Here is a 26,410-nt window from a genome sequence, read left to right as displayed (position 1 = left end):
AATCTATTAGACTCATTAGCTACAGTCAGCTAACATTAGCATCAACCACTTATGAGTTAACATGACTGTTTGATAGAGATACAAAGTACAATAGGAAGTACAATAGGAAGGTATCAACTCCAAGCTTACATTACCGTCAGCTACTGTAGTGTAAGTAAGTTATCTTGCTAACTAGGTTAGCTAAGCTAACAATTTAGCTTGCCACAAAACTAGAAAATAGGAAAAGCTTTCATTCCTATCACACAGTACCCTTAGTGAGGAATTAGGCCTTTCTCTTGTATCATTGTACTCGATCCAACTGCATTGTTAGCTAAGGAGTGGTTGAATGCTAATATTAAAGTTTGATTGATGGTAGCTAATTAGTTATAAATATATATACTTGAAATATGGAACGTTATAATATTGGATGTACCTCCAAGTTTGATAACGACTGTTAGAAACCCAAAATTTAAACAACCAAAAACCTGGAAAACTTTGAGCTTCAAACTCTGAGTTTGAGGAAAATGGCCGCTGTGTGAATGTGATTAATTACATCATAGAGGAACAGAAACCCTACGTCTATGAGACGAACAACTTGGAACAACAAATTGAATAACCCATTAGCTACTGTCAAACAACGTTAGCGTCAACCACTTCCTAGCTAGTAATGACTTTTTGATAATGCTTCACAGTACAAAGGGAAAGGCATATCCTAGCTAACACTACCGTTAGCTACTGCAGCTCGCTAAAGACTAGATAACAGAAAAATAGTTAAATCCAAGGAATTTCGGTCTTTCTTGTTGTAGGAAGTTGTTCAATGCTAATGTTAACTGTTGTCTGATGGTAGCTAATGAGTAAATTAGTCAAATTTCATGACATACGAGGAAAGTGGCTGCGTTTTAAATCACACAAAAAGTTAATCTGTATCCAAACTTCGCAGTTGTCATGGAAACTTGGGTGTTCTGTGATTGAAATCAACTTTCAATCTATAACTTTGAGTAAATTAAGACACAGTGACTCCATTAGATCATATCTTTTTAATTTAAAAGACCCTGGATGACTATAGCATTGCTGTGAGTTTCTAACATTGCTGCAGTGAAAAACATGACTTTTTGTTGGTATAAATATGCACAGTTGATGAAAACGGCCTGAATTTATCTATCAGTTGCCACAGTTTTGGATGTGGATTCAGATTAAATTCTTAACATCTTCTTTTATTTAATAAATATATTTACAGTTGTTTAGCTTTAGCAGAGATACTCAGTCTGTTGTGCTGTTTATTGCCGTGTTGCATCGGATCCCAAAAGGTCAATCCCTCAATGTGTCAATCAAACCATGTGGGCAGCGCGGTGACATCTCCTTCCTTGGGTTTCTGATTTGGATGAAGTTTGTGTTTCTGTAGGTGGCGATCGTTTTTCTTGCCCAAACATGGTGGCTGCTGCTGCTCAAGCTAACTACACTGTTCTTCCTTTCCTATTTATTCCTCACAGGAAAAACATCACAGGTCTGTTCACCGGAGGATTAATTTCTATGAGTGTTTGGTAACAGGCAGCTGTTATATCATTCAGACAGGAAGTATCAGAAAAGGTACATTTGATATCATTACATTAATGTCTCTTAATCTTCGAAAATAGCTCCTGTTTTTCCACACTGCCCTTAACAGTCAAATGATGCTGCTAATGATGATGATGCTTTCAAATTGCACTGTACAGTACGTATGAGTATCCATTGTTGCTCTCTCTCTCGCTCTCCCTGCCGCCTCCACAGTGATGCATGTTGCATTAACGCTGAGGTGAAGAGTGGGAGGTAGAGGGCAAACTGAGAGGGCTACAAGAGGGATGGAGAGAGAGCCGGAGAAGAAAAGAGTGTGTGGGAGATTGAAAATGTAGATATGTGTGGATAGATAGATAGATAGATAGATAGATAGATAGATCTGTCCTTGCTTCATCCCTCTTCTCCTTCGTTACCTCATTTCAAAAATGTCTGACGGTGATGATTTCCCAAGAGTAACCTACTCAGGTCAAACTAAATCTAGAAGGGAATGAGAGAGAGGAAGATAGAGGGATAACAATAGTGATAGATTGAAAAAAAGAGATGGAGGAAGAGAGGAAAAGAGAGGCAGCTGGAGAGGAGAAGTTGGTCTCTGTGCAGCTCCAAAGCTCTTAAAGCCCTGAAGCTGTGTGGAGTGTAAATGGGAGGGAGAGAGCGAGAGGTAGAGGGAGGCTGAACTGAGAAGAAGAAAAGCTCGAAGGGAGAGAGAGAGAGAGAGAGAGAGAGAGAGAGGAGGAGGAGGAGGAGGAGGGTTTGCGTTGGTGTGTTGGTTGGCAGAGAGAGCGCTTGTCAAAAAAACCTTCCTCTGACAGAAGGCATGATTCACAGCGGAGGGAGAGAGAGGGAGAGAGAGAGGAACAGAAAAAGAGAAAAACGGCAGAGATAAAGAGGGAGAGAGAGATGCCGGTAAGAAAAAACAAATGATGCTGCTGATTTGAAGCCGAATGACAAGACGTAACCAGGATGGGACTGAGATCGACGGACCGGATTGACTGATGCGTCTAAATGACTGTGACCATGTTGATAAGGTTCTGGCTTTTCTATTGATCGGGAGAAAATAGAGCAGGTGGCAGCAGCAGTGATGAAAGAGAGAGAGGATGCTTAAGGACGGAGGCACGCTGAAAAGATAAAGAGATAGACTATCAATAGGCGTCTTTGATGGAGCTTGACTAATTTGTGAGGAAGGCATCGCTAATAGATGCAAATTAGACAATTCTGACTTCTTAATGTTACATTTTGATGGATATTTATGTGGCTACTTCTAGAAAGCTTTCTAGGGATGATTTTTCTTTATGTGCACGTCAATTTGTTCCATGGGGTCTAGATGGAGTTTTTGAATCAGTAATTAATTCCTCTTCTAACTTTTTCTACCCTCTGAACTGGTTCAAGTGTCATCCTGAGGTTACTAGACCTTTCTTTATCTCTTCTGCCGACATAATTTGTCTTAAATTCCTTTATCTTTTGATGTTCGTGACGCTCTGTAAGCTAATGTTAAGAGCCAATCATCGTCGTAAGTACTGTTTACTCCCACAAAGCTGGGTTGTCGGGGTAGCTAGTTTGGCACATTCAACGCACGAACATCAAACCAAATTTTCAACAATGTCATACTATGACAAAAAGTTTCAGCTTCTGATTTCTCATGTTGACAGAGGGAACAGCTTTGATGGATACTGACGTCATCTTGACTTTATTTTTGGCTGCAGATTTGCATGGGGCTTTAAGGCTGCTTGGTGCAGGCTGTCGCATTAACATCTCTCCAACTTCAAAATCCCACGCAGAGTTGTTCGAGTGTTTTATCTTTTGTTGTCTTGGCAGTCCCTCTTTGGATTGTCAGAACCGTTGGGATGTTCTGAGATAAATCGTCCACAAAATTGACCAAGAAGGGCTTCAGTCGTTGGCTTGGTATGAAGACTTTTAGCATTTGTTGTGTTGGCTGTAAGGGTCTCAATTAAGGTTGTGAAGACTTGATCTGTCCTTCTGTCCTAATATCTAAATTCTACAGAATTGACCAAAGAAATTCACCAAGGGTTACAGCATTTATCTTAGTATTTAGCACATCCTCGGGGGGAGGAAAGCATAAAGTTCTACGCAAAACAAAATGGAAGGTTTTTACCTTTTGTTGACTTGGCTATGAAAAGTTTATTCCCATTTGGATCGTCACAACTGTTGGTATAACTTCCACAAATTGACCAGCAAGGGTTTCAGTAATAACCTTGATATAGGTGGAAAAAGTTCTACTAAAAAGTTCCTCAATTTAGGTTGTGATGAATGTTGGCGTGTAACATATCCAACAAGTTATTCTTTAGCACATCTGTAGTAGAAACACACGTTCCTGCAAAAAGTACATTAAAGGTGTTTTACCCTTGCTGCTTCGGCTTTGAACTTCTTCCCCCTGTTGGTTGACTGTTGGCATATGTCCTCACAGAATGGACCATAGAGACCACCAAGAAGGCTACACGTTTTTAGCTAGCTTTTAGGACATCCGTGGGAGAAAAACATCTACTAATAGAACAATGTGGGTTTTTAATCTTTGTTGTTTTGGCTTTGAACAGTTTTTTCACCCTGATAGGTATGTTGGTGTATGTCCTAATGCTAAACTCCAATAATCAAAGAGATTAACAAAAAGGGCTTCAGCATTAATCTAACTGTTTAACCCATCATACTACATCTTTTATCCTCTGTTGGCTTGCCTTTGAAGTCTCCATCCTTTGGGTTATGGAATGTGTCGTTATGTTACATCGTCTTAGATGAACATTTAGTGAAATTAGCAAATAAAGCTACTGTTCCAAGCTCAGTGTACAGCCTGTCCTTGAAAGAGAAAACACAAATTTATACTCAAGATGGTTTAAAACACAGACTTTAAATAAAAACTGTACAAAGCCAACATGACGTCACCTGTTGGTTTGTGGACTGTTGTTCTGAAGCCTCAAGTTTGGCACTTCGGCCGTTACTATCAGTCTTTTTGGAGCCATAAGAGACCATACTTTGAGAAGACGGTGAATACACATTGCCTTGCTTTTAACCTGGTTAACATGCTGTTGTAGTAGCAACTTGTCAATCGCAAGATAGCCACGCCCTTAAGCACACCCTGCTTTATTGTCTTTATTACTCTAAATGGGACCATAATTATAATCATGCTGTATTGAAGATTTGAAACTAGCTATTGAACCCATAGGAAAATCTTTATCTAGGTAATAAACAAATGAGAAGCAGGATTATTTCTCTCAGACTTCTGTTCAGGGAGACGCCTCCTGCTGGCAATTAGAAAGAATGCAGAATTAAACCAAGAGACTACATTCACTTCTTAGATGCCGACTATGGTTTAAAGTCCATTCTCCCCCAATCTTTGCTCAGGGCTCCTCTTCCCAGCATTATTGGTAATCCAGTGATGGATGAAGGTCTATGGGTAGGAGCTGCGATGAGTGCATAAGTGATTCTAATATTCAAATCAATAGGCTGAGGAAATGGTTGGATACTTTTTAGACAGCCACAGGCTTCTTTTCCTCTCTGTTGTTTATAAAGTGCTCTTAAACAGGTGCTTGAGCAATTTAGCATTGCAACGATCAAAATGCTAGCAGCAGAGGTATCCTGACTTTTACTCCCTCGTATGGGTCATGTTTCAAACTGCACTTCACCCTACAATTCCTCTGATTCAAAATAGTTATCTTTCTTTTACGCAGGCTTTCATTTTAAGATGTCATGATCATTCTGAAGACATTCATCACAGCTTTTCATCACTCTTTTCCTGGGTTGATTATTACTGAGCGAGTAAACTTGGCGTTGTGTTTAAAATGATTGCAGAACCCCTTTGATTGGACATGCAGGCATATCAATGATTATAATGTCTTCATACTGAATATGCTAATATCCACTCACTTATATAATTATGTAGAGGCTTTTTCAAGCGGTGCTCTATTCAAATTTGTTGTTGTTTGCTTTGTTTTCCAGAGGCAGACGACAGTAATCAACCAATTACAACTGTCAGAATGAGAGGACAAGCTTTCACCGGATTCAATCCGTCATCAACAGTGCTCGGTCTTTCTGTCGCTCTGTGTCTGACTGACTAACGCTCCGCTGGATAAAGACTTAATTGGGCCTGAAAAGACAGCCAGAACAATAAACAAGCAGAATAAATACAAATGCAGCCATGCTGAGAAGAGAGTGGGAGAGAAAATGAGCTAAGAACAGAAACCCCATGGACATTAAAACTGGACTTACTTTTATGTTTTTCTTTAAAATCTTGTTGGAATATTTCTGGAAGAAGGAATCCCTTTCCAACTTTTATTTGGACATTATATTGTTGGCATCCTTTTTATGTTATGGAGCTTTTGAAAGGCGGATGTTTTTGAGATCACAAGATTGTTCTGACCTCTCATTAAAACCGAAGGAATATGCTTCAGCATTTTATCAGAAAAGAAAAAGCAAGAATATTGAGTTAGACATATCTCCATTTCTTCTTGATTGCCATGACCCTCTCAGAGCCTGCTTCCATGCTATTTGCTCATTTTAAAGTTCATTTTGCAAGCAAACTTTTTCAGAATTAGTGCAATTAACAGATTCACAATTCATTCTTCAAACTGCCACCGTGCCTCCCACCAACCCCTCCCACCTTCAGCCATCCGACCAATCATGGGCAAGCCTCTTAGCCGTCCCGGGTGTTTCAGGAAGAGCTCCTGCTGCCTGGAGAAGCATGGAGCTGGGGATGGGGGAGTGGGAGGTCGAGCTGGGGTTGTGGATGTGGGATACGGAGACGGCTACGTACCCCAACGGTCCATCTATGATACCATGTGCATTAATCAACAAATTGACAGCCATCACCATCACCCTGGAGGGTCCATAAGGCGAGACTGTGAGGGGAGTTTTAGCTACTCTGCAAGCGGCTCCCTGAGGGTTGGCAGACCTCCAGCTGACATGTTTGATCCCCAGCCCCGCTCTTTGACTCCAAACCCCTCGTTTGTGCGGCGACTGGACGAAAGAGCTATCTATGATTCATTAAAGCTTGGGGGTCAGGATGCCGATGGTGTGGTCTGCCATTCTCCGGGGCATTTCAACCGCTCAGTTTCTCCCTCTGTCTCCTCGTTCTCAGCGCCTGGGGTATCCTCCTCCTCATCCAAAAAACACCACCATCACCACCACCATCACCATGGAGACAGCACAAAGAGCAGAGATGGCCGACAATCCTGGAAAGTCTTGACACCTCCAAAACACCTGGAGTGTTTGGAGTATACTACAACTGAAATGATGGACAGAGGAGGCGGGTATCTGAACCCAGGGCACTACCCACCTCCTGGGGGCCAGTCCTCCTCTCTTACCTCCCCCCTCATTTCTCCTTTCTCTGGCTCACCTCTCTCTTCAGGTTACCATACTCCGGTCTTTTTCTCCCCTGCCAAACCTCGCCCCAGTCAAACTCAAAGTTTGCGCTGTTCCCCTCCCCAGGTCATTCAGCCGAGGCATTATTCCCAAACCCAGAGCCTCAGGCTGTCACCGCCCCAAGAGCTAAGACGATCTCCTTACCGAGCCCCACTGGTCCAACTGTCAGCCCATGACCTTGAGCAGGACCTGAGGGAACGAGGAGGAGGATGGGGCCGGAGTGAACGAGAAAGAGAGTGGGAAAGGGAGAGAGAAAGGGAGATGGAGCGAGGGTGGGCCCAACGAGAGTGGGAAAGAGAAAGGGAGAGGGGGAGGCTGGAGAGGGAGAGGGCGAGAGAGAGGGAGAGGAGGGAAACATCGACTTTTGGGACCTTTGGATACGGTCGACCAGTTCCTCTGCGTTCAGACAGAGACTCTGTGTTTTTAGAATCTGACCAGGCTCTAGACACAACACCGCTGTTGCTTCCCCAGCCCTCACCTTCGCCCTCCCCCAATGCTGCCCCCAGGATGGGCACCGGCGCTGTGGGTAGGAATAGGGCCGGGTCAAAGGTTGGTCATGACGGTGTAAGTGGGGGTATGGTTTCTAAGTATGATAATGGGGGTGTGGGTTTGGTGTTAGTGGACAGCAAATCTGGATGTGGGCCCAGATTAATAAGTGAAGTTGGATGTGGAAACCTGTCAGAGGCTGACATAAGGGCTGGAATACAAGAACACCTTAGGAATGAAAGTTGGAACAAATATGACAACGGATGTAGGGCTAGCAATAAACACGTGTCTGAAACAAGAATGGGTTCCCAGGTGAAAACGAGACCAGGGGGACGTGAGTTGGAAGGCAAAGTGCAGTCTGGGGTGGAGGTAGAAAAGATGGCTCCAGCTGTGAACAAGGAGGCTCACAGGGGAGGGACAAGGAATGGAGAAAAACCGGGAAGGGTTGTGGCTAAACCAGAACCGATTGCAGAGGCTATACCTCCACCTGTGAAAGACAATGAGAACAAGGTTATGCCTGGGGATAAAGTTGAAATAGGATATGGATCTAATCCAGGGATAAAACCAGAGCTGGAGCAAGTTGAGGAAAAAACTAGTTCAAGGCAATTTGAAAACAGAACTGGAAGTGAAGCTGGTGGAGTAACTAAAGTTAATAATGAGGTTGGTTCTGCACCAGAGTCCAAAGTAGAAGCTAAGGTTGAGACAGAGGTTAAGATTGCTCCTCCATCTCAGCCTGAGGCAGTAAAAGAAACAAGGGTAAGTACTGACACAGGAACTAAGAGTAACGCTAAGATTGGGGTGGTCAGTGACAGCCAGAACAGCAACCAGACAGATAAAGCTCAAATTAGTGACCTGACTGGAGGTACATCTGAAACTTCCCTTGCTGATCAGGTGGAGCAAAAGCCATTGGAAATCGATAAACTTGAATCTAGCCATGTTGAGAAAAGTTCCAGATCCCAAAAGTCCAAATCATCCAAGTCCAGCTCCAGGACTCGACCTGGCACAGCTACAGGGCTTCGACCAGGTGTAGTCAGCCCTAGACTAAGCAGAGGGCTAGCAGACCTCGAGTCAGCAGGCCCTCCTGAGGGCATCGAGTCCACCTGGCCTCGTCGCATCATGGTCAGGAAGAGGACTGTTCGGCAGGGTGGGGCACTTCACAACCTCCCTATTCTCCCCCCCCTCCCCTCTGTTCTCTCAGCATTGGAGAAGAGGCATGGTCACCTTCATCCACGTACAGGCCACTTCTCAGAGAACCCACTCACAAGCTTAATAAATTCAACCAGTATGGTGGGACGGTGCTCACTTAAAGAGCCCTCCCATCAAGATCTTGGACTAGGGGCTAGTTTGGTGGGCAGGGCTTCCCTGAAGGAGCAGAACCTGGAGCACTGGAGAGTCTGCAGAGAGCTGGAAGAACCAAGGAGGTCGAGGAGCAAGGAGAAACAAGGGGAGCAGAGTAAGGAGAAGACTGAGAAGGAGGAGAGGAAGGGTAAAGAGGAGTACATTGAAAAGGAAAGGAGAGAAGAAAGAGACAAAAAAGAGGAGAAAGTTGGGAAGGAAAAAGAGAGGGTAATTGTCAGTGAGGGGCTAGGGAAAGAGACCAAACAACCAAAGTATGAGAGAAGAGTTGAAGGGAAAGAAAACAAAATGGAAGATATGAAAAAAGAAAGGGATGTAGAAATAAAGTGTGAAAAGATAGAGGACCAAGGAATGAAGATTAAGGTTGGAATACTAGAGCAGCGTGGGCAAGAGTTGGTCGTGGAGGAGGTCGTGGCTAAATTAAATAAAGAAGAGGGGGAGGTGGAGGGAGAAGAGGGAGGGACATGTGGAGATGAAGAGGGGATGGAAGGTTGGGATGCTGTCCTTGAGATGGTCACCACATTGTGGGATGATGGCTGGGAGAAAGGGGAAGCAGAAGGAGGAGAAGGAGATACAGACTCTTTCTCGGGATCTCTTCAGCGTTGGCCTCTTTTACGGCCCCCAGTTGGCTTTGGGGGTTCCCATCCCCCCTCATCAGCAGCCTCAGAGCTCAGCCTGACAGAGTTAGAGAGAAGAGCCAGGGAGCTTGACTCTGACCTGGAGCATCTAGACCTGTCTCAGCCCCAGAGGGACACCCAGGATGCATATCAAACACAACTGGAGCCACAGAGGGAACGGGCTGACATGTACCAAACACACCCTGGGCCACAGAGGGAGAAAGCTACTGTCTATACAGGTAGATATCATTTTTCATTCATGTGCAATAATATACTGTATTTGGGAAGTTGCATTAGCAAGTTTATCTTTCACTACTACTTGACCTATATCTGCTTGAGTTGTGTCTTTGATTAGCTTAGGAAGAGCATTGTCCTGTTTGAAAAAAGTCCTCTAATATGTCATAGTGTGATTTATCTTGGCTTGGGTTTAGAGACTTCAGATAGATTTGACTGTAACTTAGAGCATGCAAGAATGACCTGCAGAGAAATGCTATTGGTAGCATTGGAGCGTTACCCATCCTGGGGCAGTCCGAACGTCTAGATTGCTTGGTCTCTACTGCTTTGATTTCCTCATTTAATTCTTTTCTAGTACTTCCCCAAACCCCGGCGAGATTTACATGTTATGTTGCTTTGCTGGGCGAAAATTTGTGGTTAGACCCAGATTGTTTTTGGGCAAATTTCCACAATATTTCTAAATTTCTAAAATTTGCTGAACCAAAGTATCAAAATAAAAATAACACTTTGCAAACTGAGACTTTCTGGGGGTTGCCAATGTTCCCTTTTTTGGTAATCTAGCCTGACCTGCAAATGCATGCACGTTTAATACAAAAAAGGCTACGAAAGCTTGGGCGAAACACACAGCTTACCAGGTTGAGTTGTTCTCAATCACTCTTCGTTCTTACTGTATACCAACTCAAAGCAATGCTCTGTTAATGAGTATAATACCCACGAATCCTTTGAGACTTTCAACATCTTATCTTAGGCTTTAGTTGCACCTGATTTACCTCGCTGTATAGGACGCCAAAGGAGGGCCCATATGTCAGTATTTGGCGAACATGAATGCAAACAGGTAAATGCAAAGGTTTATGAGCGAAAAACATTGCATTAGACGTCATACAAGCAGTTGAATGAGGATATGTTTAACTGTTTAAGTGCATAGCATCAACTTAGGCAATGGCATGAGTTTGATGATTCCAGACCAGGTCCCTTTGCTGCGTGTCATCCCCTCTTTGTCTCTGCATCTTACTCGTCTCTTTCTTGTCTGTTACGATAAGAAATAAAGCTTAAAATATCAAAAAAAATGGTACGAAAGCTAAAAATAATATCTACCATGATATTGTCAAAGTCAGATTTATATCTTTTCTATTCCAAAATGATTTATTTACAATTTAGAAATCTCAGCTTCTATATTTTAAGCTGCCTGGATGACAATACAGCTGACTGATACATCTAGGTCAGTACAGCAGGGATTGGGGATGGAAGCGACATTAACTTTCCCAAGGAGGAGGGCAGACTCACGGCCTTTATCTGAATTTGGAGTTTGAGAATCTGACATGCTTCAGACTTAAAGAGGAGTTTGGATTGAGGCTTGTCTGCTTGATTGTCTGAGGTTTGGCAGGTGATGTTTGCTTCTTCCAACTTAGCTGAGCTCTGACTTGACCGTGAGGCAGATGAATGTTGTAATGTATTGATTATAACTCCTGTTTCTCTGTGTGGAATGGCTGCTCTATTTTCCAGGGGGTGGGAACAGATACCAGGTATGTTTGGAGCTCACGTCAGTGGCCTTACCTGTTACAGACACAGACAGACATCCTGCTGACTGGTCAAAGTCTGCTGGGACTTCCACGGTTGGCACAAGGTAATCCCACAAAATGTTTTTTGTCAGCACTGAATCTGAACTGTCCTAGATGGTGAAATAGTGACATACATCCCAGGTGACAGAAGGCTCCTCACAAAGGGCAACAATAAATCCACTTTTAAATTCAGCCTGGATATGTGTAAGATGCTCAATGCCGTTAGATCTTGAGTTCAATCCAGAGCCATGTTTGGATGTTGGATGTTTTTGGTGCGTTAGTGACTGTATAACTCAATCCTGTAGGTGCCAACGTCATCACAATTAGATGGGGTTATGGCACATTTGTTTCTCAGAAATTCAAAGCTGATTGGAACAAAGTATAATTCTTGCATGTCAATGTTTAATCTTTTCATTTTTTATTTTATTTATTTTGTAAAATGTCGGACATTTAGAAGAAAGCCTCAACATTTATTCTACCAGGCTCTGACAAACGTTTCCCTCGTTTGTTGTTTAGATGTTGGCTGTGGAATGCACTGTCTGTTTTATCAATACAAAATCTTACAAAGGTGCACAGTTGTGTTGAAACCTGACTTGATTTGCTTTATTTCCATACTCACCAAGTCATTCAATGACCCCTTCCTTGCACCTACGAATGGGGCATTGTTATCCTAGCTAGACCCCTTCCATCAGGATGGAAATGTTTCACCACAAGATAAAGTTTATCACTCAGAAAAACATTGTATTGACGAGCCGTGATCTTCCTTTCCAACGGGAAAACTGGACCCAAACTGTGCACAGCATAAAAGAGCCTTCAGGTTTTTTTCTTCCTCTACATATCTGCACCTGATAGTGACTTGCTGACATGTACTAGTCAGCGTTGTGTAAAAAAGATCCTGTTTGGGTTCTACATTTATGTAAATATAAGTCAAAGGCACATAAGTTCTTAAGGCTGACCTACGTGTTACTAACATAATCAAAATGATAGGGGTCCGACACTTGAGCCTTGAGACACACCAAATGTAAAAATGTAATCAAAAGTTATTTTTCCTCATTTGGCAATTTGTGCTAAATGCAGTGATATTGTTCACTACAGTTCTATAATACAGCTGACTTCCCAGTGCAACAATTCAACAGCTGCAATTTGCTTATTAGATACTGTGTCTGTAGATGCAGATGTTTAAGCAGGAGAAACAGAACAGGTACAGAAATGATACAGAACAGACCAAAAGTTGTGTTTTGATTCAGGAATGACACTGCATTTTTCTTCTGTCCTAAACTGCCACATACTGTACACCGACTGTGTTTACTCTATAGCATTGGCTGCTGTTAGTATGGGGGGCATGTGGACTTCACTGACTGAAATATTGCTGTACAATATTTTGACTTCGGCTGCGTTCACTGGCATGACATGCAGAAGAAAGGTGTCAGGTGCTCTTTAGACAGCAACCCGCGCGTGTCACAAATACAGTACCTGTATTAGTAAGTGCATTTAATTCACTTCAGATGTGAAGACAACACTCTTGAAGTTATAACGATTAATTTTGCAATGATTATGAGTTGATCCTGGCCAATAAATGAAGGCATTAAACAAAAACATGCCAGAAACTCAAACAAGAGCGCTAATGTATTCATAATGATGTATTTATCAACAAGAAAACAATGCAACATTTTAAATTAAAGCCACAAAAAATCCAAGTGCTTCATGGGGCTGAGAGACAAGAGTAAATCTAGGTCGTGATCTTGAAAAGTAGGTTAAGACAAATATAAATTGCATCTCTTGTAACCAATGGTAACGAGAGAGCATTGGAAGTCACAGGAGTTTAGCAGACTCAACGGGGAGTGTGTAGCAGTCATTTGACTACCTTTTCTTTTTTTCTAGTTCCATGAAGGAGGACAGCTCTCCAGACTCCAACTTAACATTGGAGTCTGACTCCAGCGGTGTCTTCATGTCCTTATCCAATCAGAGCCAGGAGGAGGCCGGCTCTGACAGTGACCAGCCAATCAGTGGCTCCGACTTAGGCAGCAGCAGGTCATCACTGGAGAAAGATGGTGATGATGGAGGGCTAAAGGAGTGGGGAAGGGAGGAGAGTGCAGACCTACAGTGGTGCTACCCATCACTCCTCAATACCTCCTTGCAGGAAGGTACAGAAGGCGATGGTGAAAGAGAAGAAGCAGGGCTCGAAAAGATGGGAGGATATGAAGGGAAAGAAAAAGAAGAGACTGGAAGGAGAGTTGGTAAGATAGGAACGGTTTCCATCATTAGGGCCCCACTCAACCACACACACAGTGAGGTCTCCACAAATTTCAGTGTCCCTCAAAGTGAAGAAATGCCCTCCAGAAGGAAAGTGACCCTCATGGGAGGTGACTCTCCTCTCCCTCTGTCTCCCTCAAAACAACAAATCAGAAACCTTCTAGACCCTAATCAGAAGCCAATCAGAAGCTCAGGACTGGACTGTGGCGACATAGATCCTTTTGTCCAATCAGACAGCTTTGTTTACCTTGCTGTGTCTGCAAAACCTGCGGGTGGCGAAGCCACATTGACAGAAGTCCCTACCCATGTTAAAAAACGAGACATTGTACATCTACCTTCAGATAGCATAAAAGCAAATTTAAACCAGTCAAATACAGAACAAGATGCCAAGCTGACTCACCTTAACCCACAAAAACCAGAGGAAGGAGATTTTCTGTGCACTGACAGCTTTGTCTACCTTGCTGCTCCAGCATGCCTCCTACTGGGCCCTGCAGGGAGCACACAGTACAGTGGCAGGTATGTTTTGTTTGTTCATTTTAACTTTGGTGTATTTCATTGTTTGTATTTCAGTTTCAGAAGAAAAAATTAAGCATTTTTCAGCAATTCTGTTTATTTACCTATAAAACCATCCATCCATCCATTTTCCACATATCTGGGGCAAGGTTGTAATGGCAAGATGTCTTTCTTCCTAGCCATGTCTTCCAGCTCTCCCTGAGGGGTACTGTGAAGGTTTCAGCCCAGACAGGATACTTGATCCCTTCGGTGTGTTCTTCCAGGTCTTATCCCAGCTGGATTTGCCTGGAGTACCCTCACACAGAGGCGTCCAGAAGGCATCATAGTCAGATGCTTAAACCACCTTAACTGGATGCTCAATAGAGCAGTCTTAACTTTCTCCTGTTGTCTCTTTTTGTCAGTCTGGCATCTGGCTTTGTTTGGTCTTTACTCAAAGCTTATGACTTATTGGGGACGATTGGAGATGGATGTAGATTTACAAGTTAATTGGGTGTCTCCTACAGGCTAATCTCCCTCTTAACCATGACGATCCAGTACAGCATCTAAATTACTGATGATGCAAATACAGTTGAGGCCTCAGTCTGTAAAACTTTCAATTCCCATGTTCAGATTACTTTACAGAAAGGGTATGGGCCAGAAAATTCAAATGGCCAAAATTCGAAGCCTCTATTGTGGAGGCAGCTTTACTGTGTTGTGGCCTGAAGATTGGATTAGGGAACTCCCGACGCATCATACAGGTATCAGGAAGCCATAGAAATGGTGAGACAAAGCTCTAGCAGACTAAAGACATCTTAGCTTAGCCCAGGATTTTTTGAGCAGGGAAGGGTGACTGGTGACCACAATCCTACCAACACCGCAGATGTTGGTCGGATGACAACCTGTGAAGGTATTCCAGGCCTACACAGCTTGTAGAAGACCCCTTTGAAGAACACATGGGAGGGATCGCATATCACATCTCAGTATTACTCAGGAAGAGCTGGAAAATATTGCTTTGGAAAAACATCCGGCCACTTTGACCAGGATCCAAGTCAGCACATCCATGTGGGGCCAAAATGGATAACCAACTGGGGCTTAGACAACGTCGTCCTTAGTTTCCTTAGAGGTCTCACAGGGTTAGCCCAGATGGGTTGATTAATGAGAGGGCCGTATGGGTAGAATGCAACCCTTTCAAAGGGTATGCCCATATATAGCCCATGTGTATGCATATCATGTGGGCACTATGCACTTAAAACCCCACTCCATGCACAGTTGAGGCACGCCTAATCAGATAAAGCCCATCTAAGCCCTACTTGAACGAACGTGTTGGCTATCATAAGTGGCGCAGAAAACAGATATATTGACGGAAGAATGAATGGATCGCTATTTGCTGTAGTCCTTAATCCAATTTCCCAATTTAAATTCCTGTGTTGTCCTGTTGAGACATTTTTGGGAATTCCATCTTCAATCATATGAAGGTCCATGCCTGTTTGCCCCTTTCTCTGTTCAAAATGTACAGTCTACTGCCAGGGATAACAGGGATTCTGTCTGCTGTGTTTTTACAGGGAGTCAGACTCGGAGAGTTCAGGATCTGGCGGTGCTGATGTGTCAGTCCTGGGTTGTGGCTCGGTGGCAGGGGACAGTGACTGGGACTCAGACCAGTCCGACTCTGATCCAAGTCGCTCCTCAAGAAGCTCAGCAGCTGCTAGCAAATCTGCCGGCGTAGCAAGGCCCAAGCGACTGCCTACTGAACCGGACTGGGACTTGTACGGAGAAACCGCAGAACCTGAAGCGCTGAATGAGCTTTTCACAGACGAGGACAGAAACAACAATGACAAAGAAAACAAGGTTACTGGGGTCACCACCAGCATGGCAGAAGCACAAGCCATTCCCAGGGCAACCCGCGCTGTCACTACGCAAATGAGGCAGTCAGCAACACTGGATCAGTCCTCAACAACAAAGAAGGTGACGTGGCAGTTTAAACCAGCCCAGAGGTCAGTCTGCACAGGAAGCAGAAAGGAGAAAGACAAGGAAATGACGTCATCAAGGTTCTCAGAACTGGGACCCTCCCCTTCATCTTCATCTTCTTCATCCTCGTCACCATCTTCATCCTCTTCTGGTTGATTTGTGAAGGAAATTGTTTTTGTTTTTCGACTACTTTGAAGGAGCTTTCATTGCCTGAAGAAAGGTAGAAAAGATCTTCAATTTATTATACAGAAACTGTTGGCTGGAACTACTACAACTTTTTTTTGCCTGTAAATTTTTTCATCAAGCTGCTGCCATTGCCTTCTAATGACCTTATAAAGGATGCATAAAAGACTAGTTAATCGTTGCATTTTCTTAGGTGAGCCTAATCAATGTTGTGCACACAGTTTAAGTTTAAGACAGTATGAGACTCAGGCTAAACAGACAACTTCAGGTTGGGATTATGCGGAAATACGGCCAATGATTGAACCCTTACGTAAGGCATGAAGGGTCATTCCTGAGGGGTTTTTATCGACAGTCCAATTTTGAAACACAGGGTTGATTCACTAGTTACACATTAACAATATTCTCTTTTTACATCATCGATATGACAGATGTGTTTTTTGTATTGTTATTGTATTGAATGTACCTTACAGGATATATATAACTACAAGATAAATACAACATAAAACCGATTTAAAACAACCCGAGTTCTCAATAATTTGGCTCAGTAATCTGTATTTAAACACTACAACACATAAAACAGATAACAGTTGGAATAAGGATTCTGGTTAAAATCCAACATGTGTTATTGTTTTATGAACCAACAATGTAAATGTGACTCAGGCCTTTTAAAAACATTACATTTCCTCCCGTTTAATGCCTCTTTCTTTATATATATCCTTAAAAACTGAATTTTAAAAGGTGACCGAGGTCAAACTTTACAGTGTACAATGTATTTTATAATCACATTTAACTTTACAGTGTATTTAACAGTGTGTCAATAATATATTTTGAACCTTGAGATGATTATAGAGCGAAATATATATGCGACGAATGTGCAAAAAGGAACAAATAATGGAAAGATTTTAGTAATAACATTTAATTTAAATGTTTTATTTATCAGTTAGATTTGTGAATGTAATAATTGAGCAATATGCTTACAGATTCATGCTATATTCTATGTTTCATATGTGGAAAGTGTTGCCTGAGTGATGTATATAACAATGGCTGGGATTCATTTTATTTATACAGCCGAGTACTAATTGTAAATGCAGTCTTACGCTCAGTTAGAGGTTCAATGTGTTACATTTTTAAGCATCAGGTTATCAACAGGTGGCTTGGTTACAGTGAGACCATTGTTGAGATGATTGATACTTTATCTCACATCAGTGTTATTTTTAGTGTTTTCTCAAAAGATTTATATCTCCCATAATCCCCTGCGTCCTCTCGCTCTCTCTTTGCCTCGGTGGCATCTTTGCTTCACTGAAGAGGATGAGCATCAGGACGGGCTTAGCTCTGTTTGTGCTGAAAGTAAAGCAAACTAGAAGATCGTCCTCCAAATCCACGGTGCAATCCAATCCAATGCAGTAGGAGGCTGGGAGAGCTGTCAATCATCCCGGCAGTGGTCTTGCAGTTGGTTAATGACTGAGGTTATGTGTTAATGTTTTACTGATGTTAAAAATGATGCATATAGCACCTTTGAAGGAGAGCACAGTGCTATCACATTTGTCATCCTTTTACAAATATGACAAAGGAGAAGGTGGCAGGTTAACGAGTTATTGTCGGTTACACAATTACGATTCTTGCGGTGATGAAGGCTGTGTGGGAAGTCGTGACCTGACAGGAAAATTGCTTCCTAAGCAGGTTGCTATTTTAAATTTGCACTTGATTTTCAATAGGTCATGAAACAGTTTGAGCTTTGACACGTTAAAGTCTTAGTGTGTCGGTAGGGTTGACGGTAAAGGTGATGCAACTAGAATTTGGAGGGTGAATCTATTGTGGCTGTTTTTCTTTATTGACGTTATTGAGGTATGATTTTATTTTTTACTAACATGAGAAGAACTGTTGCCTTGTGCAGCTTTTATTGCCTTTACTAACAGTGAAATGCTCCGCCAGTGCTTGTTTTTGATGAAGACGCTCAGTGTACAACCAACCGGATTTGGTAGAGATGCAAATGCACCTGTCAGGTTGGATGATGGATTTATTTCTGGTTGTTTTGAGCACCGATTTTCAAGCACATTCACAGAGGAATTAAGTGCTTTGTTAGCATATCTGTATTTTTTTAAGCTGCAGGATTGTCAGAAAGTCTGAGGAGGTGAATGTTAACCAGGGCTGAATGAGTGACAAGTGAAGGTGGCTACTTCAGAAATTATTTAATGTACTTTGCTTGATGTTGTTATTGCACCCAATGGCACTCCAAATCCCTGTGGAAAGTTAGCAGTTTCAAAGTACGAACAGTGAGCTGTGAGGATGCTTTGTACGGTTGCCGACAAGAGCACTCACACTGCAACGGCCCAAGCAGTTTCCATTCGAAGACAGAGACTGCAAATTCAGACATGATGCAAATTCAAAAAACATATGTAAAAGTCCAAAACGCATGCAATGACGGAAACGTGCTGCAAATGAAAAAACGTGCTGCACAAAGCAGACACAAATGCATCAACATACACGCTCTGCAAATACAGGAACACAAACCCAGACAACACCAGATCAACCGATAGCTTTGTAAAGTAACCGCTGCTGATTGTAGCTTCTTTTAAGTAAGGATCTCAGTTAGCCGTGCAGCTAGCCCGACACTGGGCCGCTGATAGTGCTGCTAGCTACAGGCCTGGAGCACCTCCGTTGTGTTGACTGTATTTGTGTTTTTCTTTTGCATGAGTTTTCTGGGTTCGTGTGCATTTGTTTCTTTTTTTTGCAGGATGTTTTTTTTCTTCGCAGCACGCTTCTGTCGTTGCATTTGTTTTGGACTTTTGCATGTGTTTTTGAATTTCAGCGTTTTCGAATTTGCAGCCTGTTTCTTCTAATGGAAACCATTTGGGTGGTTGCAGCGCGATTGCCACTGGAGCTTTGGTACGGCTGGATGAAAATGTTGGGGGACCTGTGGGTGCTAATTTTCAGTTGGGCCCCTTTTGAGCCCCCATCGAAGGAGAACCCAATTTTCACCTCTTTTTTCTGGAAATTACTGACTGGCTTTAGGTTTTCTATTTCTGTCATTTGTTTCAGTTGCTTTAGTTAATTCCAAATCCTAGATACTATCACATTGTATCTTCGGTGTTTCAAAGGCTGCCCCCCAAAAAGTTGAAAGATTGGAATCAGAAGTGGAAACTTTACGAACAGAGGCGTACATCAAAGCAGGTCATTTCTCAGGATGTGTACTCATCGCTCTTACCTTTAACAGCTTTCATTGCTGGTTTAAAATGCCTTTTCCACCTAAAGTACCATCGGTTGATTTTGTAATCAGATTTACACAAAAATCGAATCATTCAATTTGCTGTTATTTATATATTTTAATTCTCTGTTCTTTGACAGAATCCTGCTGTCTGTCTTTATGACAGCAAACAGCTGCTTTTTATGTCAGATTACTTAAAGTTAATCAACACCTTCCAGCCAATCAGAATCAAGAATCCCCAGTGGCCATGAGACAAACTTCAATAATAAACGTTTAAACTACTTTTGGGGACACAGGGTAAGTTCACGAATGCATTAGATATCCTAATATTGATCAAAGAAAACCTTTTACATACACTGAACCGGAGCTTTGTGAGTTATCAGGCTTCCATTTTGGGATCTGTGGGTGCAATATTACAATCATATCTTCTGTCTTTCTGAAGCATGCTTGAATTTGCTCTTATTTGGAAGTGGCTGAGCTCACAGTGTGATATTCTGCACAGTTTGGACACATACCACCCACATTTCACATATGAGCAATATAAAGATATGGAGCGGGTGTATGTGTTATGTGAGACCTAATTTCCACTGAGGCAATCTTACATCTCTTTCCTTTTCATAACGGTGACTGCATGAGGAGCATGGCTGTAGATCGAGGTTAACAGAGCCGGTTTGCAGCTTCACGATTGACAGTTTCTTGATGATTCCAGCTCTGGCATCACGTGTACAGAAAGCTGCACTCTTTATTTGAATGTTTATTGTTTTAGAATTGGGACGCGGCCATTGCATTTATAAAACCACCTGGACAAAATGTCAGGTGGTTCACATCGCCTTTTGCGTCGCTATCGGCGCTACAAAGGCTGTTTACATGACACTGTTTATTAAATGTAACCTGTGTGGATTTTCCTCTCATGTATTATACAATTGGCACTATTATGTGTAGCACTTGAAAACCTGCTTTCTATTGGAATAATGACATATTTTCAAACCCTGCTGCTTTTCATGTCTGCTGGAGGATTTTTGTGTCTAAGTGACGAAACTTTAAAGCTCAAATTGGACCAAATGAAAGGAGTGTATGTACAGTTTTATCCAAGAGAAAACCTTTGATTTCTGCTCGCATTAAACTGTGGTAAGACATCTAGTTTCACTGTGACATATTAAGGATAAATTACTGTACACATCTTTTGTAAAAATCCAGTAATATCAGGCCATAATACTTTGCTGTTCATGTTAACGCTGCTCACTGTTGAAGCTTAGTGGTGATAAAGAACCGACACCTGAGAGGATCTCTTCGCGGAAAAAGATGATTTATGTAAAACCTTATTGTGTGCTGTATTTCCAAGCCTTGTTAAAATGCATTAATGTACAAATAAAGCCTAAACTTGATGGTGGAATGTGACTCAGCTGTTTGGTGTCTGTCTTAACCCTCTTTTTCTCACCGTTACTCAGGGAAGTCGAAGCCAATGATTGCAATCCACTCCTTTATGGCCCTCTAGCTTTGTTATTTAGTGTCTTATGTACATGATGGTTAGCACTGAAAAGCATTTTCAATATAAATGATGTTTCTGATATTGGGTTTAAATTTGGCGTAAACATTCAGATTGTGAAGCTATCAAAGTCACACGGCAGATATTCTCAGTTAGCGTTAGCTTAGTCTGCGGATAACTATTGATGGCTGTAGCTAGTTAGCGATAGCCAAAGGTGTTGAGCGTTAACCACTGTTGTCTAATTGTGCAGCAGGATTTTAAGAGCTGGCCGTTGATGATCTATCGTTGTTGAGCATCTGCAGCGGGAGTTACGCAATGATTTGTCACTAGTTATTGTTACAGAACATTTGAGAACAAATTGGTGCATCTTAGCTTACGTTGCATGCTAACTGCTAACTATGATATGGATGGAAGTTCTTTTATTACTCACCATTCAGTGAACAGTTGAAAGGAATAACTTCCATTGATCCTCTGTTTCCAGTACGACTCCAGCGTACTGTTTAGGGCTGCACGATGCTAAGTGTGGTGTGCAGGCAGACAGATGTCAATCAAAATGTAAGCAGCCATGTGAGAGCCACATGTGACCTCATGACTGACAGTTCTGTTGACAAATGGGGCTCCTGCAGCGTTCTGTTCCCAAGTAGCAGAGTGGAGGACACTAACACGAACACTACAGTCATTGAACTTTTCATAACTGTGAATATCTGCTTCAGACCGACACGAGAAGCTGTTCTGCTGTTAAACACACCGACGTGCGGGGACATTGTTACTGCAGCTCCACCCTCTGATCTCTACTGCACAGTCTCTGACCCCACGTCACCAGTGCAGGATGGCAGTGCCCAGGGGGTATTTTGGCTTCAAAGAAGTACAATGAGAGTGGATAGAGATGCATCGTCCATTGATATTAACCAGCTTATCCCAACTGAAAGAATGTCGCAAGCCACTTTGAAATCTTAAAAATATTCTGATCAACACTTCCTTAGACTTTCTGAAAAACATGTAGTGTGGTTTCGGAAAGATAATTGTTAAGCAACCTCTGAAATAAACGTCTCTCAGGTGTGCCCTGTGAGGTCTTCTTAAACCATGCCCAGTCACTAAAACGCCATAGCCCGTATATTACTTTATATACGAATAAACTCCCCTGGCACTTTGTGGCGTCCAGCCCCAAACAACAAACGGACAATTTCACAGCTGTGTCATGGATATTTTTTGTGACTTGGTGCTACATAAGCAGAATTGTCTTGACAGAGCCCACAGTGAAAGAATTGGAAAAAACTTCAGACACCCTCCCACCTCTAAAGACATGTTAGTGACAGATTTTAGGATTTTGAAAAGCTTTGTATAACGCACGGTCACAATTCACTAGACTACAACTTGATTCACAGTTCCCCTTGTGCGTACTTCCAATATTCACCAGTTTATGGAGCTATATGTCGGCATGCTAACATTTATGCTAATAGCAAGCTAGATTCAAGCTCTGTCTCAATCCACGGGCTGCAGCCTTCAAAGGGGGATGCTCCATTCATAGCCTGCGTGGACTGTTAAAGCCGAACTGAAAAGAGACGGTCTAGAGACGGGCTAGCGGGCTAACTAGCAAGCATAACTAACGTCGTGTAACTTAACCTCTTAAAACTTTTACATTTAAAGTGTATTCCTCAGCCGTTTAAAAGTCCGCCATTTCGTTTGAATTAGTGCGCAATGCATCTCGGGATACGATGGGTCGCGAAGGATGCACCCGATGGATCCTGCATGGCCGGGGAAACGGAGGAGGCATTTGTCGGCCGCATCTGAAGGAGCCTTTGAATTGGGGCAGCCTTCGATGTGCTTCTGTGACGCGATCGGCCTTCAAATATGGCCTTCGAAGGCTGCGGCTGCTGGATTGGAACACAGCTTCAGTGTTGCAAACAGTTTTCCGATGAAAATAGATAGCACTAGCTCCAAAAGTAGCTAGAAGTCGCCAGATGACGACATACACTAATTTGCCTATCGATGACGTCATCATTTGCCTTACGCTTAGTGGTTGTGAGGCTGCCCCAGGCCAGCCCCGCCCACCTGCACGGTGTATTTGCCTGCGCAGTGCTGCTGCGCACGGGACAGGAGGAGAGAGGCGAGAGAGCAAGTCGGAGCTGTTGGCAGAGGAGCCGTGAACTGCGATTACTCTGAGCAGCGTGCATGGGAATGAATTACAGTCACTACATTCGTTGCTAGTCGCTTTTCAGAAAAAAAAGTCACAGAGGGTCTGAAAAGTCGCAGAATCTAGCGAGAAAGTAGCTAAGTTGGCGCTGGCTAGATTTCCCTTCATGTTAACTATATTCCCAGTTTGCTGCTTCCTGTTTTCTGCTGTAGAGAGCGCTCCTATTGGTTGTTGACAATGTTCATGTCATTGAGCCAAGACTCCTGATTATATATGTTCGATTAAATTGAAACACAAAGACGAGAAAAAGACTGAGCTCAGACTAAGACCCAAACAATCAACATGAACTCTCATGACTTCATTCCAACGTAAAAATAACTTTGAGATACTGATATTGTTGGGTGTAAGGCCTGCATAAATATCCCAACCACAAACTCACACACATACATGCAGCCTGTGGTACCATCTGTGTATTAAATAGTACATGTTGTATAAGGAGTTGTGTCAGTAATGTAGGTCTGTCCATCTATTTAGGGCTGATTAATTAGAGCACTGAGAATAAGGCCAGAGAGAGAGAGAGAGAGAGGGAGAGACACTACATTTATGAATACTTAATCTATGTGCCACTTCCTCAGCCACCGCAGGGACTGTGGTGATTTATTGGGCCAGATGACACAGTCTGTTTGTCACACAGTCTGTAAAAATATATACGACCAGATTTACTGTAATTCTTGAACCAATTTGAACAAACTTTCAGCGCGCTCCGAGAAAGATGAGAGATTGGAATTGAACAACCTCTCTGGTTAAATATAAACATACAGGCTGCGGTGTTTATTGTCTACATCACAAACTGACTATAATTTGTCTGCAGGGACTTCTTTGGCAGTTAGTTGGGGTCAGTAATTTTCTCGTCTTTTGTGCCACAGAGTAGCATTTAATTATCCCGTGTGAGAAATATGAACGAGGTCTTTGATGAACACAACAAGCTGTTCTGAATAGAAGCTTTGGAGGAGAAACTAACAACTAAAATTACAGATTGTAATCTTTTAGTGACTCATCTTTCACAAAGTAATTCGTCCGCTGGGAAGATTACACGTTCTTTCATCCCAGACTCATCACTACTTAGAGATTTAGCCGACTGTGACTGTATATCAAGATGCTAACAAAAGCACACATTTAACCATTAAACACACATTAAACCAGCAAAGATCCTGCACGTCGGCGTGTTTAACAGCAGAACAGCTTCTTGTGTCGGTCTGAAGCAGATATTCACGCTTATGGAAATGACTTCAATGACTGTAGTGTTAGTGTTAGTTACGTCTCCTCTCGCCGTTCCTCCTCTACTCTGCAACTCGGGAACAGAATGCTGCAGGAGCCCCATTTGTCAACAGAGCTGTCAATCATGAGGTCACGCCCCCTTTTTATAGCATCTAATAACTAATTAAAAATAAACTTGTCAGAAAAATGAACACAGCATGATAGGAACTAACTATAATGACAGAAACCATGTGCAGCCAGTCAGCAGGGGGCGATAGAGAGACCTTGGCTTCACTTTAAGGGAGCTCATGTCGGCCATCTTTTTATATAATCTATGGGGGACTCCCTAAAAACATATGACGGTGCCTTATGTCCTGCGTCACACAGAGCGTTCCTATGAGAAGCCTCGCATTCGTCTCTTCTCGTCAGTTTTCGGATAAGCTAGTGAAACCGTAACCTACAGAGATGTTTATTATCCTAATTTTTGCTTTATCTCAAAGATTAAACCTACAGGAGACCTCACGCCTGATTGTGACTTCAAACAGAGATAATCTTTTATTGTTTTGTGATCATTGATTTACAAAGATACACTTAGATTCTAGTTCATTGCACTGCTGGCACAGCTACAACCTGGACAAGACTTCCCTGCAGATTTTCAAATGACCTCTGACTGTTGCCTCAAACTGACCATCATAAAGTTACACTGGAAGATATGAACAACTAAACTACTAAAATATAGTGACATTTAGATTATGACTAAATTATGTCCAACAAAAAAAATATAGTCAGACGGGGGTCTGTACTCAAATAAGCTTACCGGGCAGTTAGCTTCCATGTACATGCATGAGGTGCGAGTCACTTTAAATTTGTTGACAAACTGCTGAAGTTGGGGTTATAGCATTTAACCCATGTTAAACATGTAACTACATTCTTTATAGCCCCATGCGTCAAACGTTACCAAGCGCTCTGCAAAGCCACGCCCATCAGGGTAAATTAAGGAGTCCCTAATCTATGGCCTACACCCAAGTCTCACGCTGACAATGACACTTAAAGGAGCAATTTGCCCCTGGAAAAAGCCGCTGTCAGTCAAAGCTGGTGTTCTCTGTAATCGATAGAAGCAATAATATTTTACATTGGCGCCATAGCTGTGGAGAAAGTTGTACAAACAGCCCCTGGTTTCGCCCATTCTACATTCCTACAACACCCAGGGTGCATTGCGCCCCTCCCTCTGAAAGAACGGTCCAGCGAGAGACGCTGGAGTGAAATACTACCGTTTCACTGCAGGCAACGGCTCAGAGCGGGACAGAATCTGAAATATGATGAGAATATAGCGGAGGATCGTCTAAAAACTCTTCAGGTCTGCAGTCTACATTTCAAACCTGACGATTTTGAACGAGACATGACATCGGAGGCGGGCGTCCTAGATTGAGGAAGTGTAGTTTAGCGAGCTCCCTGAGGTTAGCGTCCTAGAAAGGCACAGAGCCAAACTCCTTTTTTTCTACCATAATGGCATTAGCTCCCCATAATGGCATGCTAGGACTGGGGTTGAAAATCAGCAAACTGGCCCTTTAATGACACATAATCTCTGTATGGTGTTGAAAAGTTCTTGTTAGCTATCTAAATGTAAAAGTTTTTCATAGTTGTAAAAGTATGATCAGACAACAAGCAGAGCCAGATAAAATTAGCAAATTTGAGACTACAGAAAGTCTGCGACTCAGCGGAGGCAGATGGACGGACTCTCCTCAGCTGAATCAGAAAGCCGGTAGTTGGTGTCCATCAGAGGAAGCCTGGTACTGATCCTAGCTGACAGCTCATCAAACTGGGCACTGGTCAGCCTTAAGTAGCTGGAAGCAGCAGCATCCAGACACCGTTCCTGGAGAAGCCCGTGGACCTGAAGTGGCAGTGTATTGTTTTGGTCAAATCTGGAAGAGCAAACACTGTTTAACCAACAACACTGTGTAATTGTGTAAAACACTGAGTAACATAGAAATTGTGTAATAATATTTGTATGATGTCATCAGTTAATTCTTGAGTCCAAGTGGATTTTTTCCCCTGGAGGCATTCCTGAGTTTACAAAAACAGACTCTTTCCAGTTTGATGGCCTCTCTTCATTAGACCGGCCTGCTAAATATTCATGTCTACCCGACTGACATCCCCAATTTGTAACTCAGGTTTTCTCTTCTAAATTTGTCGTCTCTGAGCTGCTGATGGAAATTTAAGGGTCTTTTTCTGTCACACATGACAAACGCTTCCTTCTGAGGCACGACTGTGCCTGTACTAACA

At 42.6% G+C, this 26,410-nt stretch overlaps 1 protein-coding gene across 2 annotated transcripts; it reads left to right on the top strand.

The window, feature by feature from the left end:
• Window positions 1–1,936: 1,936 nt before the first annotated feature.
• On the top strand, window positions 1,937–20,648 carry LOC138591798 (uncharacterized). Of its 2 annotated transcripts, none has more exons than XM_069662490.1 (5): window positions 1,937–2,436; window positions 5,479–9,598; window positions 11,097–11,217; window positions 13,034–13,921; window positions 15,460–20,648. In XM_069662490.1, exons 2-5 carry the CDS (start codon window positions 6,160–6,162, stop codon window positions 16,016–16,018), a joined length of 5,007 nt encoding a protein of 1,668 aa, XP_069518591.1. In that variant the 5' UTR covers window positions 1,937–2,436; window positions 5,479–6,159; the 3' UTR covers window positions 16,019–20,648. The 2 variants fall into 2 exon arrangements, with proteins under 2 accessions (XP_069518591.1, XP_069518590.1); XM_069662489.1 differs by having other exon boundaries at window positions 1,937–2,558.
• The last annotated feature ends 5,762 nt before the right edge of the window (window positions 20,649–26,410 follow it).

Source organism: Semicossyphus pulcher, unplaced genomic scaffold (assembly GCF_022749685.1).
Source record: "Semicossyphus pulcher isolate SPU_LCO1_2020_fin unplaced genomic scaffold, fSemPul1.0.p SCAF_14, whole genome shotgun sequence".
NCBI lineage: Eukaryota > Metazoa > Chordata > Actinopteri > Labriformes > Labridae > Semicossyphus > Semicossyphus pulcher.
The sequence above is the reverse complement of the archived record's forward strand: the minus strand, read 5'-3'. Positions and strand labels throughout refer to the sequence as shown.

Bases quoted from the DNA above. Each gene is read 5' to 3' on its own strand.
- LOC138591798 (XM_069662490.1), top strand. From the start codon at position 6,160: ATGGGCAAGCCTCTTAGCCGTCCCGGGTGTTTCAGGAAGAGCTCCTGC. The intron at 9,599-11,096 runs GTAGATATCATT...TCTATTTTCCAG, and splicing joins GAAAGCTACTGTCTATACAG to GGGGTGGGAACAGATACCAG. The intron at 11,218-13,033 runs GTAATCCCACAA...CTTTTTTTCTAG, and splicing joins ACTTCCACGGTTGGCACAAG to TTCCATGAAGGAGGACAGCT.